General features: G+C 40.5%; 1 protein-coding gene across 4 annotated transcripts in view; it reads right to left on the minus strand.

The window, feature by feature from the left end:
• Nucleotides 1–24,711, minus strand: part of cald1a (caldesmon 1a) — a 65,150-nt gene that overhangs the window by 25,961 nt on the left and 14,478 nt on the right. For 2 of the 4 annotated variants that reach the window (XR_005007539.1, XM_036577475.1), the window contains exons 1-3: nucleotides 12,111–12,319; nucleotides 11,495–11,591; nucleotides 823–966 (exon numbers count right to left, since the gene is read on the minus strand). Coding sequence is in view for 3 of the 4 variants with exons in the window: in XM_036577475.1 (XP_036433368.1) it covers nucleotides 823–966; nucleotides 11,495–11,568 (218 nt within the window). In the remaining variant the exon portion in view is untranslated. Of the gene's footprint in view, nucleotides 1–822; nucleotides 967–11,494; nucleotides 11,592–12,110; nucleotides 12,320–24,711 lie in introns of those variants that run through there. The other 2 variants (XM_036577477.1, XM_036577476.1) reach the window with 2 other exon arrangements.

The raw sequence follows: 24,711 nt of genomic DNA on the forward strand, positions 1-24,711 counted from the left end.
TCCCACTGTAGCAGCACTTGGGGAAAGTTTGGCACTCCATGGAGGACATCGAGTGACCCCTAGTGTTCAGGTTCACCCCTAGATTCGTTCCAGAGTGTGTTCTGCCTGGCCTGTGCATTAAGGCCATAGATGGATTTATGGCACCATTTTCATCCCAACCACAATATATCAAGTGTACATGTTTTTAAAACTGAAAGGGCTGAAACGAAACACCAACAGGTGCTTACATCAGAACTGCAAGCACATTTTTTGTGTACAGAAAGGCTGAGAAACAGCATTACCTCAACAGCTTTTTCTAAAAAGGCTACAGAAACAAATAAATATATATGAACAGCAGATGATAAATCTCATACTGTACTTATCTATCTACAAAATTTTTTTTTCTAATGTTCTGTCTCATTTTGTCACTTTTGAAATATTCTGGATATTACTTATATAACTACATATTAGTTTACTCTAAATTTATTTTCAAAGCTATACAGCCTTCTCAGCTATTTTAGAAATATCTAGATGTCTTTCATCATTCTGGAAGCAAAATTTCTTCATTTTCTTCACAACTTGAAATGTAAAGTTGTGTAGGATTAGCATATTAGAATTACTTTATACAGTATGTTTAGTACAGTATGTAATAAAATTGACTATCAAAAAAACTTCTGAACAGGGATTTCAAACTTCTTAAGTAATGTGGATCATAAATATTTCATATATATATATATATATATATATATATATATATATATATATATATAAAACTATATATATAACTCCTTGTTCTGACAATGTATATAAACTTTTGCATATGACTGTGCATGTCTAAGATACCTGTGGCTGTTGTTTAGCTCCACACTCTCGGGCGGGTTTGGTGCATCCTCGCTCTCTTTGCTGCGCATACGCTCCTGACGCGCTCTTCGTCTGCGTTCACGAGCTGCCTCCTCCTCATCCTCTTCATTCCGCCGATAGGCCATCCTGGAAACACACACACAAACACACACCCTCAGTGACAGTCATATGACTCTAGTGAGAGAAGGTAGGAGCCAGGGCTGAAGTCTTGCTGGCAGACAGCATGTTCCTCACAGCCATCACTGTTATTACTGCTGCTGCTATTGGGGGTGAGCGGTCGCTGGATGTCAGCTGTGTGTGTGTGTGTGTGCAGAGGAAGCTTGGCAGGTGATGAGAGGAGCTGGACACCAGTGTGGCTAAGAGCCCATACAACTTAGACAGAACACATTCAGAGCTTATGGAGGAAGACTTTTCTTCTGTGTAACTTGAACAAGCTTTTGATTTTTCTCTCTCTCTCTCTTTCTCTTCACTATTTTTCTGGTTATGATCATCCCCTTGTCCAGTGATCCACACACAGGCATGCATTTTGGTACCCAAGACATATGATCAACATTCTTGCGGAATCAATAGGGGTGCATTGATATGGGAATAGTGGCCAATATCTGATATCCAATATATATTTCACGGTGGTAATTTTAATTTGTAGGTACAATTCAATTCAATACAGAGATGCAACTCCCCCCCGATCAGGCAAGTTTGGGAAAAAGTTAACATTACACATAAAACATCTATAGGATTACAAATGCAATAAAATTAAAGAATTGCAGACATTTTAACACAATAATTTAGCATTGGGTAAACATTCAAGTACAGTATCATCAAACATCAATCTGAAATACCAATCAAATCTAAACATCTGTCTGTCGATACTAATATGATTCTGATAATACCACATCTCTGTGCTTATCATTTTTGAAAACTGAATTACATTATAATTAAAATGAAGGAATATTCAGTTCATATTTAAAAATAAAAATAAATTATAGAACCCAAAGCATATTCAGATTTTACATACAATGTCCATAAGTGCCTTAAGGCTGAAGCTTTAGTATTAGCAAGAAAACAGTTGCTAATTTAGATTAACAGTAGCCTTAACTGGTAGCTGTATATGCTAAGTGTTTCACAGAGACGGTAATTTAATTCAAATTCGCCAGGAAAACACACATGACAGATCATTACAAACATTCAAAATGCAATGTCAGTGTATGAGGACTGTGCGTGCCTCGAGAACTGCAGTCCACACTGTTGTTGGACCCTGCTGTGGTCAAGAATTCTGCTGTAACTGCAGAACAACAGCACAGTGCTAACGCCCAAGGAAGGCCAGAGGGAGAGTGACATCATTAGAGAACTCGCTTCTCCCTTTATATAAGTTCTTTGTTCTGCCTCCCTTTCTCTCTCTTTATTGCATGTACAGTCAAAAGAAACAATATATCATTTTCATAATCTTAAAGATGATTTGATCTAAAGGCTTATGCTAAAATGCTTAATATAAATAGTGCATTTAATGCTTATGTATAAACTTACTTTAAAACACAAAGAATTAAGGCAAAGGAGGCCACTTTGAAGAATATCATTGTCACTTCTATGGAAGACAGCAAAAATAATGAAAAAGCTTCTGTGTTTACAATGCGCTGCCTGCGTTTGGGAGGGTCTGTAAATTCCAAACATAAAGATGGTATCAGAACACAATTCTGAGGGAACATTCCTGGCCATCCATCCCCAGCTTTCTTCTGGACCCACAGTTCCACCAAGCCCAATCTAATATCCTCTCCGCAGCACACTGCCCGTCTCCAGGTGTCCAGCAACGCTCGGCTCCCTCGGCTTCACCGCCACAATAATAAATCTCCACCAGACAGAAACAACACCGCCTGGACGCTGCAATAGCTTTCAGGTGGGTCTCTGCCTGAAACATGTTCGGTAGTTTGTCTAAGCCGTGCGGCCGACGCCTTTTTGGAGCTTCGCGGATCCCCGCATGTCTTCAGCACACATAGTTATTTAGGTTAGCCAAGCATGTATTCCATATGGAACACATCATGTGGTTGAGTATAACATTAATTGTTAAATAGCTTCTGTGGTGAACGCCAGACAGTAGGAGGCTTGTTTTATTGAATTCATAAAATCTGTGGAGGGAGAAATGGCTCTGGTGTGGGAGATGATGCTGATATGAAGCTGATTTTGCACTTCATTAAGCAACAGTGTGAACAGCAACATGGAGGGAACATACGGACACATCCAAACAGCCAACACATTAGTGCTCCCAAATACTTTCCTTTCGTCCAAACATCTCAGAAATGTCACTGAAAACAGTTTGGGAAAGACCCCTGAGAGCAGGGTCTGACACTGAGAAAGAGAGAGAGAGAGAGAGAGAGAGAGAGAGAGGGACAAACTCTGCTACAAGGCTGCCCTATTCCCACACTCACCCACCCTTCCACCCTCCTCCTCCCTCACACCCGCTGACACAACACTCCTCTATTATTTGCTTATCCTTTTTTGCTTCCATTGCTGTACTATACCTGAACATAATGTATTTAAGTGATCATTTTAAGATTCTTTTAAGACTGAAGGTTGATCTGAGTCTTGTATGTATATACAGTACTGTACAAAGGTAGCGCTGTCGCCTCACAGCAAGGAGGGCCTGGGTTTGATTCCCGGCCGGGTGACCAGGGTCCTTTCTGTGTGGAGTTTGCATGTTCTCCCCGTGTCTGCGTGAGTTTCCTCTGGGTACTCCGGTTTCCTCCCATAGTCCAAAGACATGCCAGGTCAATTGGACATGCTAAATTGCCCCTAGGTATGAATGTGTGTGTGATTGTGTGTGTATGTCTGTCTGTCTGCCCTGCGATGGACTGGCGACCTGTCCAGGGTGTATCCTGCCTTCCGCCCAATGACAGCTGGGATAGGCTCCAGCACCCCACCGCAACCCAGAAGGATAAGTGGTTTAGATGATGTGTGTGTTTGTGTGTGTGTGTGGCCATATTTAACATTATACACATTTCTGGTCGTCCAAAAAGCAAAGTTTGTCCAGTTATGGCAGTTTTATGCATTAGTTTATGTATTCTATGAAATTTTCTTTATATTTTTCAATATTTCATTTCTACATGTCCATTTTCCAACCTCTCTTTATCCCTTACAGCTAAACAGACTATTTCTGTTACTGTGCCTTTAAGACTCATATATGTATATGAGCTCTTTTCTGAATTGCTCTGTATTGTGCTACCTTCAAACACTGGTCTAGAGTTAAACACTCCTTTAACGTCAGTCTAAATGGTTGGGGCTAAAATTCCTGCAGGCTGAAAAGGGAGATATATGTAAATATGCTGGTTTTTGTAACCTCACAAAAATAGTGGCCTGTTTTTACAGCTTGTTTTCCGTAATTGGACTGTTTGGACCAGGGAGCAAACAGTATATTTTGAAACAGTGTTTACATACTCATCAAACTCTTTTATTTTAAAAATGGGACCTTTAAAAAGCTATATAATTTGGCAGTACATGTTTATTTGCTCAGAAGATCACTAATATTAGAAAAATTACAAATAATATTAATACAATAAGTGGTGATTTTATGTCTGTCAATGTATTCGTCTAACTGTTTCTAACCTTTTGGAAGCCTAGTATTAACCATTAGCTGCCATCCAATAGCTAGCTTGGCTAATCAATGCTTCATTAAGTTGACTCAAGTGAGAAATCTGGAAATCTGGAATCTTCGGACTAGCTTACATCTCACACTTTTTGAAAACAAGAAATTCTTTTTACTTTTTATTGTATTTATTTATTGTATTTAATCTGTAGTTATAAACACACATACTGCTAAACTACACGGTTGTAAACTATTTGTTTAGCTGCCTAAGTTGTATGTATAAACAAAGAACCTCCTATGGCCTACATGCCTTGAAACACTTCTTCTTACACCTTGTTTAATTATTTCTTGCTCATATCTTATTGACACAAAGCCAGAGCCACAACAGAGATTCTGCTGGAAGTGTGGATTCTAAACTGTTAATAGGCAACACTGTGTTTATATGTAGAAGAGGATTATGAAAAAAAATTACATTTTTTTTTTTTTAACAGAATTTAAACTGAATGTAAATATAATTCATTACATGACTGTGTAATTATGTTGTTTTTTTGTTATCTCCTCTCTTTTCTCTACTGTCTCTCTGTCTCATTTTTATGCTTTCTCACACTCTTTTCTCTACAATATCTTTTCTCTTCTTTCTACTCTCTCTCTTTCTCTCCACCTTACTCTCTCTTTCCATGACTCTCTCTTCTCTTTTCTCTAGTTTCTCTTTCCTCTACTGTCTTTCTTCTCTTTTTTCCTTTTTTCTCTCTTCTCTTTTCTCTCTCTCTCTCTCTGTCTCCTCTTTTTTCTCTACTACCTCTCCCCTTTTACAGTACTCTCTCGTCTCTCTCTTCCTTTTTCTCTACTCTCTCCTCTCCCTTCTCCTTTTTCTGTACTCTCTCCTCCTATTTTCTCTACTCTCTCTTCTTTCTCTATTCTCTCCTTTTTCTCTGTTCTCTCTCCTCTCTGCTCTTTCCATACACTTTCTCCTTTTTTGTCTACTCCTTTCTCCTCTGTCTCTTCTCTCTTTTCTCTACTTTCTCCCCTTTTCTTTAATCTTGCCTCCTTTTTCTCTACTCTTTCTATCCTCTTTACTCTCACTCTTCTCTTTTTCTCTCCTCTCTACCTTCTCTCCTCCTTTTTCTACTCTCTCTCCTCCTTTTTATCCATTCTCTCTTCTTTTCTCTATTCTCTCCTCTTTCTTTTCTTTACTCCCAACTCTCTCTCTCACTCTCTCTCCCCCCCCCTCTCTCTCATATAAGCCTGGCTGTAATGGTGGCTACGGAGTGCAGAGTGGGTTTGGAACGGCCCATTCACTGAGGATGGGTGTTATTTCCTGAGCTCTTCCTGACCTCTCATGGGAACACAGCACAGATGTGTGGTGCCAAAATGGTTGCAGGGTGAGAGATGGAGTTACACTTGAACTACAGCAGGAACTGCACAAGACATCAAACCATCTTCACACCTAAACGCAGTGATGGAGTTATGAGCAATAAAGACTAAACTGGTAAAATTCTCAGAACTGAACTGAACAGAACACGTCGTCTTTCAGACGCTCTAAAACTGTCCAGAACATTCCATTAGAACAGTCAGCGGAGATGCAGAAACAGCAGTCAAAACATTCCAGAGTGTGTGTATGTTGAGTGTCGCTGACCCAAGTCCACTCTGGATCACACTGCTCTATCACGGGAAAGGCCACGACGCTCACAGAGCAGAGAAACACAGACACAGAGAGAGAGAGAGAGAGAGAGAGAGAGAGAGAGAAAGGGAGAGAGGGAGAGAGATAGAGAGAAAAGGAAAAAATTGAGAAAGACAGATAGGATAAGAGAGAGTGGGCGATAAAAAAAGAATGAAAGAGGTTTCCAGTAAAAAAAAAAAGAAAAAGCAAGAGACAGAGAGAGAGAAAGGGGCAAGACAGAAAAAGGGAAAGGAAGAGAGAAAAACAAGAAATGTAATGGGAGAGATAGGGAGAGGCAAAGAGAGGTGAGAGGTATAGATGCAGACACAAAAAAAGGACAAAAGGGAGAGAGACAGAAGAATGGCGAGAAAGAGAGAAGAATGAAGGGAAAAATAATTATAGGGAGAGAGAAGGATAGATGCAAAAGAGAGAAAGACAGAATAAGAAAGAGGACAGGACAGAAAGAAGCAGAGAAGCAGTTAGAAAGGGACAAAGAAGAGAGAAAATGAGTGAGGGAGAGAATAGCAAGGAGAGAGAGAGAGAGAGAGAGAGAGAGAGAGAGAGAGAGGAAGACAGGAGAGAGGGAGAGAGAAACCTTAGTAATAAGAGGACTAATATAAGTGGTTGATATAATCATTTAGAGTTATGGGTGTACCTATGCATTGTGACATTATGACATCATGATATAACAATGCAAAACAATAGGCATTGTGGAGAATGGACAGTCTGTTAATTATGCTGTCTAATGCAGCTGCATTGTTTGCAACAACCAGCACCAATCAACACCCCACTCCAACCCTCCTCCTGCCTCCCAGCTGTAGTGTCCTTAGAAACATGATCACAGTCATCATTTCTCATTGTTTTTATTCAAAATATCATGAGAAAATATTTGATTCAGCATTATGAACCAAATCAAATTGTGGGCTAAGTGTATCATTACAGCCCTATTTATAGACATTCATGCAATAATCTGCAGCACAATACTACTACTACAGTAAATAAGGCTATATACGAGTAGGTATCAAATGCTCAGTCAGAGAGCCCAACCAGACTAGCCAACCAGACTGACATAAGACAGAACACAGGATCAGTCTCTCTCTCTTGCTTGCTCGCTCTAAAGTGGAGTTAATCTTGGCTGGCTGAGATGGAGGAGTGAAATGGCACTCGTCAAACCTTCATCGCCTGATGGAGTTCCAGCCAGGCTCGGGTGCCAAGTCGCTCCTGCATGCACAGGCCTTATCGTTCCTCTCTCACTAACCTCTCTGCACTAGCGACCCAAGCAACGCCAACATCTGCCTGTCTGCTGTTCCAGACACCCACTCCAGCACTTCCGCCGAGACGCAGCAGCAGTGCCAGCAAGCACTAGTCATGTAGAAGCACTTGGCCAAAGGACAACACTTATTACATATCCTCAAAACTCAGGTTTGGGTACATATTTCATACCCTCTCTCCATGTTGATGGTTGAATGGAGGTGGCTAATGAAACGGTGTGTGGTTTGACTAGCTCGATTATGAACACAAATATGAATTAAAACAGTGTTTGCATAAAATAAGCAATTTCCCATGGTCAGATTGTGATTTCCTCAACGATCAAAGGCAGAACCGAAGCAGTACACGAAATTGCTCCTGAAGTTTTTATTGTGTAAAAACATAATAGATTTAATTTATATTAAAGTTTCTGATAAATGTGACACTTGGCAGAAAAACATAGTTCCTCTTGTAAAAACATGCAGCAAAACTGTTGTAGGCTTATGCTACATTAACATAATAAAATGGTGCCTAATTATTTCATCAAACACAGGCCCAGGATTTTGGGAAATAATACCATGTACTGTAAACCGACTTCTTTTCTGCATGGCACCCACTTTCAGGAAAAAAAAGAAAATACATACCGGGCAGGAACCTGACATGTAACCCTAACAATGCACACAATTAACCAAGGTCCAGTATTCTGGCCAATGATAACATGGGCGTTAGCTATTGAAAAGAATACGCAGGACTTATAGCAGTGAATATGCTGGGAATAGCAGCGAGTCGGGCTTGCTTATTCATTACCCATGGTGCTTTGTGACAGCCGCATCAATCACTCCTCAGCAGCTGCTGTCCATGTTTGTGAAACGGTTTAAAAAATGCAGCATTCAATGAGGAACGCTGATGCAAAATCGCTATTTGAGTTCCTGCCATCAGTGTTTATGGGAGTGCCTCTTTTCCTTAAATGGGCACAAGGCTGCAGAGAGAGCTGGAGTTCAGAGCGCTTCCCACACACTGCCGTCTCCGAGCAGAGTAAGCTATCCCACTGACTAACTCCACGGGATCTAAAGCCTGTCAAGAACGAGCTGAGAACAGGAGCAAAAGCAGCTGTCAACAGCAGGCGGCTATAAGCTCGTAAAGGCCCCTCGAATATTGTACTCATATTCAGTGCAGCTGAAAAACCGGCTCTAAACTGTCTCTTACTGATCAAGTATTACAATATATGATGGTGTCAGTAAAGAAACAGGTATTACAGTAGAGACATTAAACAGAACTGTATGGGTGGCTGTTTCACTACATTTGCACAGTTTATGAACATCTGTCAGTTACATAGTTAACTGCTGCACATGAGCCATAATAAAATGTCAGGTTAACCGAATAAATACAAAATTTCTTTCTGAAAAAATGTCTGTCCAAGTATCAGCACTCATTACAATGAAGCCTTGTTTTGCTAGATTTGTGCTTAGCTGCAGTCTGGGGCTGACACTGATCATATTAGCAATCTACTATCTACTGACTATTTCAAGGATTTTTTTGAGGGACCAGAGTTTTAAAAAAAGGTCAAACAATTCAACTGAATTATGACATAGCAAGTAAATAATTACATATACTTTCAAAGAGTTATTTTTAATTAAAAACCATATATTTTGTTTCCCTGCTTTTTTAAATAAAAGAGTTTGATGTATTGATGTAAACACCGTTTCAAAATGTATGCTTCATTCCCCAGACATAAAAAATAAAGCTGCAAAATTAGTCCAAATTCATTGTTTTTGTGATGTCATAAAACCAGCACATTTAAATATATTTGCCTATTGCAGTTTACCCCCACCCTTTCATGCTAAAGTTATAAGGAGTATTTCAACCCAGATTACTTGTTGAATGAGGCACAAAACAGGGCAGCCAATCAAAAAAGAGGTCATTTATATACATAAGTCTTAAACATACAGTAACAAAAACAGCCTGTTTAATTCTATGGGATAAAAAGAGGTCAACAATGGTCATATACAAATTAATTAGGGCTATGTTTGGTACAGAAGCCCGTACATATAAGTGGACCTTACATGTAAGCCATGTAAGAAAAATCAAAAAAAGATATGGGCCCTTGAATCCATTAATCTTGACAGCCCTTTAGCCCTTTACTATTTAATATCCAAAACCAAATGGACACCTTAAATACAGACCGACTTTTATCATTTGACTCGTCACTGACAAAGCCAGTGTATCATTCCTCCATAAGAAACATTAACAGATGCATGACACCTATACTATGAACACGCGTTTATATATCAGTATAGTAAGTATTACTTCAATAGGGGCAAAATACCAAACCGCACACAGTCAAGTGCAACAAGCATGAAATGACTTCATGAAAAGCCTATGACACACAAAACCTGTGCTGCATAAAGTAGAACTCATGAGGGCTGTTTCCAGCGTTTTAAGAATGGGCTGGGTTGTAAAGGCCACCAGATGTACAGTAACAATGTTAGAGCTGAGAGAAAAAAACAAAAGGCTAACATCTGTGAACACAGCCCACCCAGCAAAGGGAGACATGTAAAGATTATACATGAACATGCAGAATTTACATACCATCATAACTGAAGAAATGTGAATATGGGCTTTTGTATTAAACATATGCTAGATCAAACAGTGAACATGCACGGAACAAATCTGGCATAACTGTTAGCTTTGATGGCATGAATGTCTGTTTAAAGGTCTCATCTGGAATGCAGTAAAGGAAAGCTTAAAGTGATCAGGCTTCAACAGCAAGTCACTGTCTGTGGGACACCTAGCTTTTCAAAATGGTTTTAATACAAATGAGCATGTTTTGGTCAGTTCGCAATAACTTAAAGGGCCCATATCCTACATTTTTCTTATATTTGATTTTTCTCCCTGAGGTCCACTTATGACGTTTGTGTGAACTTATGAACCAGAAACAGTCATACCTCATTTTAACATGACCATTTTCAAACCTCTGTATCTCTCAGAATTAAATAGGCTGTTGCCGTTATTATGCCTGACATATGTAAATGAACTCTGTTCTGTTTGGCTACTCTACATTGTGACTCAATCAAAAAGCAGTCCAGGCTGAAACACTTCTTACAACTTCACTGTGAATGGGTGGGACTAAACCACAGGAGGCATGTATATGTCTTTGTGACATCATGAAAACAGTGTATTAAAAACAGGATGTTTTTCCATCATGGTTTCCTTATATGGACAGTATGGATTGGAGAGTGAATGGTACATTGTAAAACTTCATATCCATACTATGTCAGTACAGTACAGTACAATGAGTTTTTGTATGCTCCTTGAAGATATGAAAGACTACTCAGGTTTATTTTGAGGAAAACAATAAAATATTTGTGAAAATATATGTGACAGTGCTGCATTGGCACTACTGATGTCTAGCGCTCATCGGCACTCAAGCCTTTCAGGTGTTCAAAGCAAAAGAGTACATTTTCATCTTTGCTTTTAACCACAGTAAGGAGACGCTTTGGAGAACATGAAGCCTCTAAATGAAGACTCAAAATATAATCAAAGTGGGGCTGTTTCTTGCATAACTCTTCACATAATTCATGCATCATTTGATCATACATTGGGATGTGAATTTTATCTTAGAGGCTGGCAAATGGAAAAAATATTGCGATGCTTCAAGAATTTTTTACGATGCACAGTTTCTCACAATATATATTTTTTCAGGCATCTTATCAGTTGAAATGAGAAAAAACAGGAGTGTTACATTTTAAAAATACTATCAAAAACTGCAAATGCAATGATTTTTATTCAATATTCCGCATACAGTGTTGCACTAAATCCAGTTAAATCCAGTTGACTATATCCACAATATGTTCAGAAAAGCATACTGTATTGTATTGTGACATATCACGATAACAATATCTATTGTCATACTGCCCAGCCCTATTTTATCTATATTTTGTATATTTGTATGGATGAAGATCCCCAAAGTAGGATGTCGATTAGGTCCCCTCAAACATCCAGAAACAGCCCAAAGTACTAGTTTTATGTTAACGAAACCATGTAACTATGCTGTCTTATGGCTGAATCAGTGCTGCATAAAGCACAAGATGTTCCAAAAATGCTTGTTCTGGCTCTACTGTGGCAGCAGTGTGAAAGGGTGATGCGGCTAGCCTGGGCAAAAATGATGTTACCTCTCTGCTTCCAGCCGCATCTCCTCTCGCTTCTGCCTCCTCAGCTCCCTGCGCCGCTCAAAGTCGTCATCCATGGTTCAGTCCTAGAGGTGCGGCCCTGCGAAAACAGCAACGGTCTGTCAGCTTACCGTAGACAATGATGCAAACACGACCGTGCTCGATTATGTCAAAACCACATATTATGCCACACATTTTGCCATATGGTGCTGAAGGAGGCTTCTGCATTCCGCAGCTTCCCTCCCAGTGAACGTATTAGCTTAACCCCTTTAACAGAGTCACACATTCACATATGCAAGACATTTCCAGCCACTTTTTCTTGCTGGCTTGACATCAAACAGATCACAGTTTATTTTCACACTAGTGCTTTAAAATGGAAAACTGGGGAGGCGGGGGAAGAAAGAAGGAGAGAAAAGAGAGCGAGAGCGCTAGAGCTAGAGAGAAAGTGAGAAAGGCTAAGGAGAGGATGTTAGCACAGGATGTTCACTCAGCCAGGCAGAAAGACCCTCACTAAATATACTTCTGGGTACGTGACCAAAGCGCTGGACCACCCAAGAGCTTCTGGAGTGGGCTTTTGGTCCTGAGGGGCTGCAGTCGGTGTGTGTAGAGGCTGCCATACCTTAGCAATAGCGACGAAAAAGCCTTGGAGCGGTCCGGTTTGCTTTGCTCTCACACCATTCCTTTTCTTTCCCTCTGCACTATGCTTTCTGTCTCAGCACCACTCCAACACAAAGAGCTCCTCTGGCTCAGCCTTTCTCTCCAGCTGCAGCTCCACCAGAAAAGGCAAAAAAGCCAGCCTCTTCCGTTCCCCTCCGTTCGCCCTCCCTCTCTTCCTCTCTTTATCTCTCTCTCTCTCTCTCTCTCTCTCTTTCTCTATCCCTCCCTCTCTGGGCGCAGACAGTACGGGCCTCCCTTCTAACCCTCCCTTTCCTTCTTTTTCTCGCTCTCTAATTCTCCCTTCACTCCTCCCTTCCCCGCTTATTCTCCTTCCATTTCTCTCTCTCTCTCTTTCCTTTTGCGATTCCCCGAGGCTTTGTGCTGTCCCTTTCTGCCCCTGTGAAAGTGAAATATATTTGAATGTGTTGTCAGTATATTCCAATACATAAATATAATATATTGTATGGGTCTCTGTCTGTCGCTCTCTTTCTGTCTATTCTCTCTCTACCTCCTGCTCTCTTTGTCTTTGTCTCTCTCTCTTTCTCTCTGTTCTCTCTCTCTACTTCTTGCTCTCTTTCTCTGTTCTCTCTCTCTCACTCTCTTTCTCGCTCTTCTTACTCTCTGCTCTCTCTTACTCTGTCGTCTCTCACTCTTTTTCAGTCTTCTTTTTTCTCTCTTGCTCTTTCTCTCTCTTGCTTTCTCTTCTTCCTATGCCTCCTGCTCTCCTTCCCTTTCATTCGTCCTCTTCCCTCACTCTCTTTTTTTGTTGCTCTCTCACACACTCTCCCTGTCTCTCTCTGATTTTCTCTATTGCTGTCTGTTTCTCTCTCTCTCTCTCTCTTTCCCTCTCCCTCTCTCTCTCTCTGCCTCTTCCTCTCTCTCTATTTTGTGTTTACAGAGCTGTCCTGGGTTAGCCGGGCCTCAGCCTGGACGTAATGTGTATTTAAAATGCAAAACTCTTGCTCAGGGTTTCCTGTTCAGCATTGTGAAGGCCTGTCTGGACTGCTCTCCACTGCTGCAGAAAGAAAGAAAGAGAGAGAGAGAAGCTTCCATATCGCTCTGAACCGCTGGCTCATCTGGACCCGCATTCACACACCGCAGGAATTCCTTCCTATCTTTGGCCAGATCGGCTGTTTTGCAGCATGACTGAGCCTCATATTTGGACCCTTAGTGTCACTGCTGCGCAAACACCACTCACTCAGCTCTATAAAATTGTCACGTTCCATAAACGGCTTAATCAAATCACACTGTTGATGCAGACGACAGTTGTTAAATCAACAACAGAGTACCACCATGCACTGCTTAACATATTTTGTTAGTAATTTGTAGCTCTGTGAGTGTCTATGAGTGTCAGTGTTAGAAATGATGAAATGGGACTGTTAGAGTTACGGTTGTCACAATACCATCTTGACTTTGAGTCCCATATCAAGTGCCGACAAATGCTTGTGTTGCTTGAATGATGTCACCTACTGCAGCCACATAGCGATAGTAATATATTTTAGCAAATGCTAATGCCGTTTGAATAACTGTTCACATTCCTAGTCTTCCCCAGTTGTACAAAAGTTTATCTTTACCTTTAATTTGACTTTCTACACAGATTCAAAATTCGACCTCTGTCAGAAAATAAAAGCTTAAAAACAAAACATAGACTTGGAGTTGTTTGTATTGCCAGGGCAATGTTAATTTGGCGTTAGCTTATTTAGGTAATGAATGGAAAGTATATAAGGTTAGATTACTGAATTGTTGCTGTAGTTTTGGAAAAAAGCATTGAATTTTACATCATGCAACACTAGTTAGATGGTCTAAGTCCCATGTGTCAAACACAAGTCAGGCCTGTGACACACTCCTATTCAACCCGCAAAATTACTCTAATTTTCTATTCTTATTGGCCCCTTTCCCCCTGAGACGCACTACAGTCCCCAGCATGCACTGCAACACAGTGAGCGTTCTCACCCCCTTCCCCCAACAACAATCTATGGGCCAGCGGTTGCACAAAAAGAAAAGATGCCTGGTGTCTAGTTCAAGCAAAGAGGCAGTTTTAAAAAAAAACTACCTAAAACTATTTATTTTTATTTAGAATTAGAATTAATTAAATAAGTATTCAGTACCTATTTTGCTGTTGCAGTTTTGGCATATTTTGAATAAACAATGGCCCATTTGGGTCATGGCAAAATATTGAGTAAAAATGAAATTAAATCAAAGTTAACCCACGGATTTGCTGAGATTTTTTTAATATGGCCCTTTTAGTGGTTGAGTTTCACACCCCTGGTCTTAGTGTATTTAAGTGTCCTGATGCCTTGTAGTGTCTTGGCTTATGTGTCACTGTGTTCTCTGTATGAGGCAGTGCTCTCTGTATGAGGCCACGTCCCTTTCCAAACATTCCTTCCTCAGCCTTCAATCAAGAAAAGAAAAAAGAAAGAGAGAGGGAAAAAAAGAAAGTAGAAATAGAACTGTTGTGCCTCTTCCTCCACTGGACCACCCATATGCAGCCTGAGCTAGCATACATGCAGCAGGATAATGGAAGGCCTAGAATTTCCTAGAATTACATCTCTCCGCACCGCTCTTGAAGGGTGTTTGTTAATGGGGGCGGCCACCTTCTGCTGCTGGCCTCGACGTGCCGACCGCCACCGTTCCTCCAGAGAGCGAGGATTAGAATGGCCGTAATCACACATTTACCTAGCAAATTACTACCTCCGTCAGGAGCACTCCACTCAACCCGTTCTTAAGCCCTCTGCAGCACGACTCATGACAAGGCTATCATAAAGAAAGCTTGCATCTGTCTGTGCCATTCTAGGTCACAAATTTGAACTGCAACGGTGTGATGTTAACCTCAGAAGAACCGCACTTAACAACTAGGCCCTTGCTCTTCGCTGCAAGAAATCATAACTAATGCACCAAGGGGCGAGAAACTGTGTGTTTGTCAAATGTGCTTGCAAACAGCAAAGCAGTTCAAGTCTAGACAGGATTAAACTGATGGCTGTTTTAAGCCACACAGTCGGGGCACTTCCTGAGCTGCGGTTATGTGTCCCACACATGCATACAAGTATGTTCACCTAACAGTATGGCTGTATAACATACTGTTTGTTATTATTGTCATGATATTGGCCTTTTCAATAATGATCTAAGGGTGGGCGATATTGCAAAAATACAACATCACAATACTTGAAGACACCTGATACATGATATGAATCATGATAGCTTTTCTGAGGTTTGATAAGAAACAGACAGAATGTACCACCTGTAGTGCCATGTTTAAAACGTATTATCATATGCTCCTATGATTAACTATTACATGAGTACAATGAATTTTGTTCAGTGTTTCGCACAGTGAGCTGCACCAAATCCAATTAAACAGGACTAATTATGCTCCCTTTTTAATAACAAAATGCAGTCCATCAATGTTCTTTAAGTAGTGAAAGTATCCAAGATACGCTCAGAGAAGTATATTGTGATGTTATTTATCACAATACATATTTTGCACCCTTATAAGACACACAGACAACATGCAAATGGGCCCCCCAACCAATCACAATGTCTTTTATTATATGTTTTAGGCATGTTTCTATCAATCAATATGCTCATGTAACCCAACAAAAGTTAATTATTCTGATCAAAGTCATGTAGGCCAATCTTTCACTGTGTCACTGCTGATTTACCAATGTCTTTATACAAGATTGCGAAGGATGTCGCAATATGCTGCAACATAATACTGGTATTTTGCCTATATCAAGCAGTCCTACCACACAGTTAGCTAAACACATTTATCTCTAGGGCATGCATCCTCAACTATTTAAAGAATGTGGCTTCGCTCCAGCCGTGGTCGCAGTGCAGTGACATTGAGGTGAGATTTCCTTGCCTCCCTGCAGAACAAAAAGCAGCCTTCGTGCGGGGAACATTTCCTCATACCCATTAGATAATTGGAAATGTTAATGTCAACAAACTCAGTCTGCACAATTAGCCATTAGCAATTTGTCTGCAGCCTGCTGAGACGGATAGTGAGGCAGAAGTACTCTCCACAGACACAGCCAAGTCTGATGTGATACACAACCCCTACCGCCAAACAGATTAAATAACTAAATGTTTGGACCTACCACCCACTGCTTTCTGGAGCGAGGACTTTCTGGACCACTCGAGCAAGAGGCTAAATTTACTTCCCCAGAAAAAAGCGCAGCACTGCCAACATAAACCGCTGCCCTTATTTGCATGTCTGTCAATAAAGGTCCATTAACACCAAACGGCTTCGCTATCGGAGACGTAGCTAACGCTCTCTCTGCACATGCAGCAGGGCGTCTGGCATCAGGCGTGTTATTGGCCTGCTTTATCTCTCGCCAAGGAGTTCATAAATGGCCATGAAACAGAGGGGCGCAGCATTAAAAGCCGTTTTGCTGTAATGTAAATTTCACGGTACTGTAACTGTGTCTCGCTGAATGTTATTCAGTCTAAACAGAAATGGCCAAAATGAAACAGCCATAAATGCAAAGCCATGCAACTCAGTGGATTTCACAGCCTTATACAGTCCAGAAGTCTGAGACGACTAGTGAAAATGTTTCTATTTTGCATGCTTTTCTAATTTCATACAAAGTTTTTTATTACAAATTAAACTATCAACATAACTATTTGAGTGAAAAGTAGAATTTTAAAATATTTATATTTCAGATTTTCATAGTATTTGGTAAGCTCCCTTTTAAGATAGCATGCACTTGAGCTAATTGGTGCAATATCCTCTGATGAGTAGATCAAACCCACCTGAGAGTTATCTTAACACAAGCTTCAATAGGGGATCAAAAGGGATAAGACTCTCATTTTTCATGCATCTAATATTTCTTCATTTTATTTGTTTTAAAGTATTTAAAGTTCTTCAAAAGTCATTGTTATCCAGGTTTAAACAAAAATAATCCCAGATTTTCAGATTTTCAAACACACCACAGGTTGAAAACCAGGTCACATTTTATTTTGTGGTCCCCTGTATATCTCCAAATGCTACAGTTGCTAACTCAACTATATAAATGCCAAACTATCTGGTGAACATCAGCTAACTATCAACAGTGTTAATGTCCGGATTTGGACTATGGTTAGGGTTAGGTTTAGTTTTAAGGTAATGGAAAAATTTAAGGAACACATGCTGAAACCATTGTGTCCAGTGGTTTCTATTATAAGTGTGCTGAGTCAACGGGTTTGCTATTCTTTTACTAAGTACAGGAAAACGCCTCAAAATGGCTGTGCATGGGACTGGACTGTATGCTACAGATGTGACAGATTAAGATTAGGTTGAAAAACGCTGAAGTACTCTTCTCAGGTGAATTTAAATAAATATTTAGTCTACAGTGGACCATCAAAGTAGCTATGAACGTGCAATATAACATTTCATTGGACAAAATATGTCTAGCATACTTTTTTTAAAGGAATCTGCTTTCTCTGGAACCACACGTACATCTTGTACAGCTCAACAGAGTTGATACTACAGTGTCTTCAAGCCTGCATGAGCAGGTGTGCTGCCAGCCAGGTGCAGAAAGCATCCCAACAATCTGCACTGTCAGCAGCCTAACAAGGCCTCAAACACACACACACACACACACACACACACACACACACACCTCACTTTGCTCAACCACTAGCTCAAAATGCAGCAGCTACGCCAGCTATGCAGACTTTGTCCTTTCTCTGGATTTCAATCACTCACCATCACCCATCACTCAATAGGCCTGCCAATCAAAGCTTTCATTAACCCCTGAAGACTGAAGAAGTTTCCTTTCTCCACTTCCACAAAGCAGCACACACATCCATCAAGCACAAGCTCTGGAGGTGGATACAGTAGCCCTCGCAGCTGCCCACGGCGGGTGCAGCGTATCAGTGTTCATGAATCAAGCCGACGCTGACATAGGGCCATATGGGGATGAAGAGCCAAGCCCTGAGGGAAGGAAGCGGAGGCGCGGTCTCACCTGCAGAGCGAGTCAGAGAGCACAGTGGCCTGTCAATCAGGCAGGGGGAAGAGCATCTCAGACTAAAGCTTTCCCCCTGAGTGCTATTCGCTCAATGAACTCCAATGAAATAAAGAGATCAAAGAGCCGAAGCTGGGAACGGGGCTCCCTCAGGGCTGAGCCTGAGCCAAGCTAGTGAAATCCACTCTGCTGCACAGTCTAGCACATCCACTGGGTCAAAGCACTGCACAGCCCACAACTCAGCCTGCTTCAGAGCAGCAAATGAACCAGACCTGAAATTCTGATCTGAACCCAAATACAGCCTGAGAACATTCCCAATCTGATCCACAGCACATGAGAATCCATGAGGCATGTGCACAGGAAGTTTTTGGCTAACTGTCTGAGATGTCATTATTTGAATACTGAAATTACTACTCATGCATTTGTTGCATTTCATCACAGAAAGATGGAGAAACATGCAAATACACAAACCAACAATTCAGTCACGTCAGTATTTTCACCATCGAAGTATTGTTAAATGTAATACTTTAAAATTTTTTTGAAAAAGAAAAATGTATGTAAAAACATGTACATGTACTGTATTTGAACACTGTTGTTGTCAATTTACAGAAACAGAACGTAAATCCACTAAAACAAATTATCACCTTTACTTCACAGACATTTGCCTTTATTGTTTATATGCTAAAATGCTGCATGTCAGATCAACTAGCTAAGCTAGTGAAACTGCTGAAATTAGAGTAAAAGGCAGTATTTCTAAGAAATTAAATGATTGAAATTTTGCTGATTTTACTATCATTGGGAAAACACTTTTACTGTATTAATGGGTTTTGCCTGGCACCACTGTCAGATTTTTTTAATGTTTTTTTTTAACCATTTTCTATAGTGTAGGCTAACTACTCTAATGTTGGCTTGGTCCAGAAACAAATTTTCATGTTGGCACACTTCACCTGTAAGCAGACAACAAGTCCTCATTAGCATCCAGTGTTTTATTAGATAGCTGTAATTTTAACTCATTAGCTCCCATGTGCCAGGTTCCAGTCCTTGCAGACCAAAACACTGCAGACTTCAGCCCACTGCCTCAGTAAGCACACTGATTCAGCTCATCAGCTAATTAACAAGCCCGTCATAAACTGAATTCAGAGCATTAGAATAGGGTAAACGCTGATCTCCACAGCACTTTGGCCTGGAATGTCCCCAGAATGACATGCCTGCATTAGCTCATCCGAAGTGGAAGCCTCGGTTACTCATCTTACATGAAACTTACTGATTTCCCTTGGCTACTTCGTGCAACACCAGTGTTTTTACCTAATTCATTAAGCCTGCAGCCCTACATTAATTTCAGCCAAAGTCTATTTGTTTTGTTCTTTTTTTTCTTAGCCAATTAACAGATACTTAAATATCAGAATTAGTTGGAATGTACATCCCTAGCATCCAAACCTGACCGCAGCCCAACTAAAGTTTGCCTGAACCTGACCTTATCCTGCTGTTTTATTCACAGCATTCTTTCCTGAGCACTGGCCTCATAGGTCTCAGTGTTGACAACACAAGTGACTCTAGCATGCCAGATTAAATACTATTTAACCCTTTAAATTCAGAAGCCCACACTCTCATAACTTACATATTTTAGTTACTATTTATTAAGTTTTAAGATTAATAACTGCTCAAATAAGTCTAGGGTTCAAGGGATTAAAGTAATAAAAGCAGGGAGGAAGAGTAAAGCAGAGAAACAAACTAAAGCAGGAATACGCATGGGCCAAAATCTGTTCAAGGTATAAAACTGGAACCCGTCCAATGGAATTGGAACCCGTCCCAAGTCCGGCAAATATTTGAGAAGTGATGTCAGACAAATATTTCAAGCTCTACTTCAGAGCTGTGTCACTGCTCACATCAGCGTTTACATTACAGGGCTGAAGTGGCACTAATCCAATTTTTTGCCTAAATGTGACAGATTTGATTTCTTGTTGTGTGAACACAAAAATCTGACCTTTTCATATCAGATTTGAGTCATCTTCATAAGTGGTCCTAGATCAGATTCATGGCCATGTGACTGTGATGAAAATAGTCAGAATTGCACATCTTCTCAGCGCAGCGGTCTGTTCTTACTAATGACAGATTATGTGAACAGACAGAGAGATCTGAGCAAAGAAATCAGAACTGAGCAGTAAGGCTTGTAACGCGAATGCAATATTATAGATATAGGTGAGATGCTTTGTGAGCCATTTAGCACTTCATTGAGGCTGAACTCAGAACAGCTGCCTTGGCGTGTTTTTTTTATCAGCTTGGATGAAAGATTTAAGAGAGCCAGTAACGCAGATCTCAGGCCAGTGGCGTCTCGGCAGTGGCGGTGGCAGAGCTCCAATGCAAAGGCCTGGTCCATGAGCAGTAAAACTACACAGCGTGTGACAGGCCTACAGCCATCATTATCTCCCAGCTGTGTTTATATGCAGGACGTAATGGGACCTGCTGAGTCTCAAAGGCTTATTGGAGCAGCAGAGACATAAAAAAGAGGGGAGAGAGACACCCTGCATCCACCAGCGCTGATGCATGTTACAGCTGCTTGGCAATTTGGTTTGGTTAAATCGGAACCAAAATTCTTACAGCTATTCTGGTAACATCTCAGTATAGATAATTTCAGTCATACAAGACATAATACGTCACATGTCTCCTACTTTGATAACGTGTCTGATGGCAACCCCTATATCTGGTCATCTCACCCTTCATGTCATGCCTGCTGATAATGAGGAGGGCTGTACCATCTGTCATTACAGAGGGATTTGTTTGGCGGTGGTCATTTGGCCGGAGACTCATATGATTCCACACAAGAGACAGCTCGGCTCATGCGCTGCTCCCACTGATGATGCATCAGCACATTTACAGCCCTGGGGCATCAGAGTAGAGCAAGAGAGGGGAAAAGCGAGAGAGAGAGAGACAGAGAAAGAGAGCAGGATGTACAGCCATAAATCCAGTGGAGTTTTTGGCAGGCAGAGCAGTGACTGCTTTCCACTGGTGTCACTGAACAAATTGGCTCCACAAAGCAGCACAGGAGAGAAGAGGAGAAGCGTAGAGTAGAAGAAAGGAGAAGAGGAGAGGAGTAGAGCAAAGAGAAAAAGAGAAGAGTGGAAGGGAAAGGAGGAAAGGAACTGCCAAGTCTGTTTGCTTCACTGCTTTGTTTTTCTGAATGAGATTTTGATCTTGAGTAATTCACAAATTAAAATGAGTTTGTTCAATCAGAAAAATGAATTTTGTTGAACCGTTTACTGTGCATTTTATGAACTAAGAAATTTGGATAAGAAATGTCTTTCAGATAGTAACACATGATCAAGCAGTCAGTTTTTTTTACAAAGTCCTAAAATGACTCCAGCTGTCTAGCTTTTCTTTCCAAGTATATTCACATGGAAACAAATCTCTATTTCACCATGACAGGCCTTCAGGCTCACTGAGTGTTTTGTTATGTCATAATTGCACAATCTTTGGACATGTAAACTTGCTTGAAATAAAAACATTAAGATGATAACACCATAATTCATCATCATTATTATTCAACTGTCTTTAGAATGGGCATACCTGTCAACAGCATCAACAGATAAATCAATACCATTAATCAGTTCTTTACCTTAATCCAAACCACAAGTTTACTGAATGGAGGAAATTCAAAGAGTCGTGGCCATTGCGTTTCCTTCTGAGAGTGAAAATTTAGACTCCCGCATTCCCAGACAATGGATCACATTCCTCACCGCACAGGCTCTTCCAGTGAATCACTTTCTGACTGTTACCTGCATGCACATCAAATAAGCCTCAGATGTTTCAGTATGCAAAATGTCCTGCAACTGCAACAATCTGGACACTGTAATAAGTAAGTAATCGTGTCATGAGTTTCCAGACCTCTGGCATTCCAGAATGGATAGAGTACCTGATGATACAATGTTAAAAGAAGCAGTTGTTTGAACTCAATTCATTAGTAAGATTTAGAGCTGTGCGTTTGTTAACTGTTATCGCAGTTTTGATCATGATATTGCAAAAAGATTGATACAAACAAGCTTTTTGTAAATTATAAAAACTCGATAGCGTGCTGTAAATGTTTTTTTGATAACATTATCTTGATTTTGTTACCGATTCCTGAATTTTTATTTTTTTTAACCTTTCTTTTTAATCACAGACCTGAAGTGGGTGTGGCTTAAACAAATTACTGGAAGTGGATACATTTACTGTCTGTAAATGATAGCAGACTAATCAAGAGATGCAGTGCTGATAAAACGCACCCAGAATGTAATTTATACAAGCCAATCCAAACTCTAGATTTTGGTACAAGCATTCTTATTGGCTCACAGCAAGACCGACTACTAAAAATTGGTACTAAATGACATATTAGTGCGAGATACAGTGGTGTGAAAAAGTATTTCCCAATTTCTTCTTCTCTTTTGCATATTTGTCACAAGTAAATGTTTCTAAAGAGATTCAAATACAGATGTGAAACAAAGTCACTAAATTTACCAGCCTGAAAAAGGTTATAAAGCCATTGCCAAGGCTCTGGGAGTCCAGTGAACCACAGTGAGAGCAATTATCCATAAAAGGAAAAAACTTGGAACAGTGGTGAAGCTTCACAGCATTGGCCTGCCTACCAAAATTTCACCAAGAGTGCATCAACAACTCAGATGAACATCTGAAGAACTACAGGCCTCACTTGCCTCAGTTAAGGTCAATGTACATGATTCCACAATAAGAAAGACACTGGGCAAAAATGGCAGCTCTGGGAGAGTTGCAAGGCGCAAACCACTGCTGACCAAAAAGAACACAAAGGCTTGTCTCGCATTTGCCAAAAAACATCTAGAGGACCCCAAGACTTTTGGGATAATTCTGTGGACTGATGAATCAAAGGTGGAACGTTTTGGAAGAAATGGGTCCCATTACATTGGGTGTAAAGCTAACAATGCATTCCACCAAAAGAACATCATACCAACACTCAAACATGGTGGTGGTAGTATGATGGTTTGGGGCTGCTTTGCCGCTGCAGGACCTGGACAACTTGTCATAACAAATGGAACCATGAGTTCTGCTCTCAATCAGAAAATCCTGAAGGAAAATGTCCGCCTGTCAGTTTGTGACCTAAACCTCAAGTGCAGGACAAAGATCTGAAGCACCCAAGCAAGTCCACCTCTGAATGGCTCAAAAGAAACAAAATTAAGGTTTTGGAGTGGCTGAGTTAAAGTCCTGACTTGAATCACATTGAGATGTTGTTGCAAGATCTTAAATGGGCAGTTCTGGATTGAAAAAACTCTCCAACGTATAGGACATTAAAAAGATTCTGCAAAGAAGAGTGGGCCAAAATTTTGCCAGGTCCAGAGAAGCTATTGCATTATAAATCTAATGTTCAGTTCCTGCTTTCTGGAAAATAAAAAGAATTCAAATTTGATTCTAGTATTTAAAGTGGTTCTTATTAAAAGTGAAGTGATATCCCAGAATAATACATCACTGTTAGCCTACAAAAGCAGGCTTTCTTAAGCATCTAAAATGGTTTTATTAAAAAATACATATAATTACACTACACTGTGATATATACCAAAACCATCACAAAGGTTAGTTATACCGTGATAAACCGCCCATTAATAGAATAACAGAGAATTTTTTTAATACTTTGCAGTACTTTTATAGTTAAAAATAGTTTCAGGCCAATCTTACCCCGTTATATCAAGGTATTTTTAATATACTGCATATACCAACAACAACATGTAGTAATACTATTACAGTATGGTATTTTGCTGCCCTAGGAAGATTAGAGGGCTGCTAATCTGGAAACTACCAAACAAACAACACTAAAAGCCTATTCTACAGTTGTTCTGAAAATTTGAGCTGCTGAATCTGCCACACAAGATAAAAAATGATCTGAAGCCACATAATTCCCTGGAGCAGAACGCCAGTGAAGAATGTACTTTTTTTGTATGTTTCTCATATTCCCCTTCTTCGTGACAAAAATAGATACATAAGGCATGATCTGTGCATTCCTTTGCAAGCCTGCCGTTGGTGTAAGTGCTCCGAATGTAATGAGGCTTACGCTATGTGCTTTTTTTCAAACACTTGTTTTAAATGGTCCTCTCATGCGCTTCCAGAGATTGCACCTCTATCAGCCAGTACTGGCATGCAAGATCCTCGCAAAAAGGAACGAGGAGGAGAAAAAAAAATGATGCGAGTACGGCATCAAACGTCTGCTGCCTATTGGCGTCGCTCCACATGACCAAATATGGTAAGAAAAAAAGCTCCCTTTCCCGTAAGTTCAGAAAAAAAAGAGGGTTTATAACATGCTGTGCAGAAAGATAGAGCCCTCACACTCAAACACACTGACCACAGCGAGTGGGAGAGGGAAGGCTCTATCTGCAGCCCATTGGGCAAACGACAGCACTGTCACAATGGCACACATAAAGAGCACACTGTGTCCTAGTCGTCCCAAACTGAGCAAAAAGCCTTCACTCTACCATTCGAAATATGCTCTCCACACCAAGAGAAATATGAGATCTTTGGAAAAACAGAAAAAAGCCACTTTTTTCTCCCTCCCGACATTTTTGCTCAAGATGGAGTGGTTTTAGCTTTCAGCTACTTCGGTCTATTATGCAACTGAAAAACACTCAAGGA

This window comes from Colossoma macropomum, unplaced genomic scaffold (assembly GCF_904425465.1).
Source record: "Colossoma macropomum unplaced genomic scaffold, Colossoma_macropomum, whole genome shotgun sequence".
Lineage (NCBI taxonomy): Eukaryota > Metazoa > Chordata > Actinopteri > Characiformes > Serrasalmidae > Colossoma > Colossoma macropomum.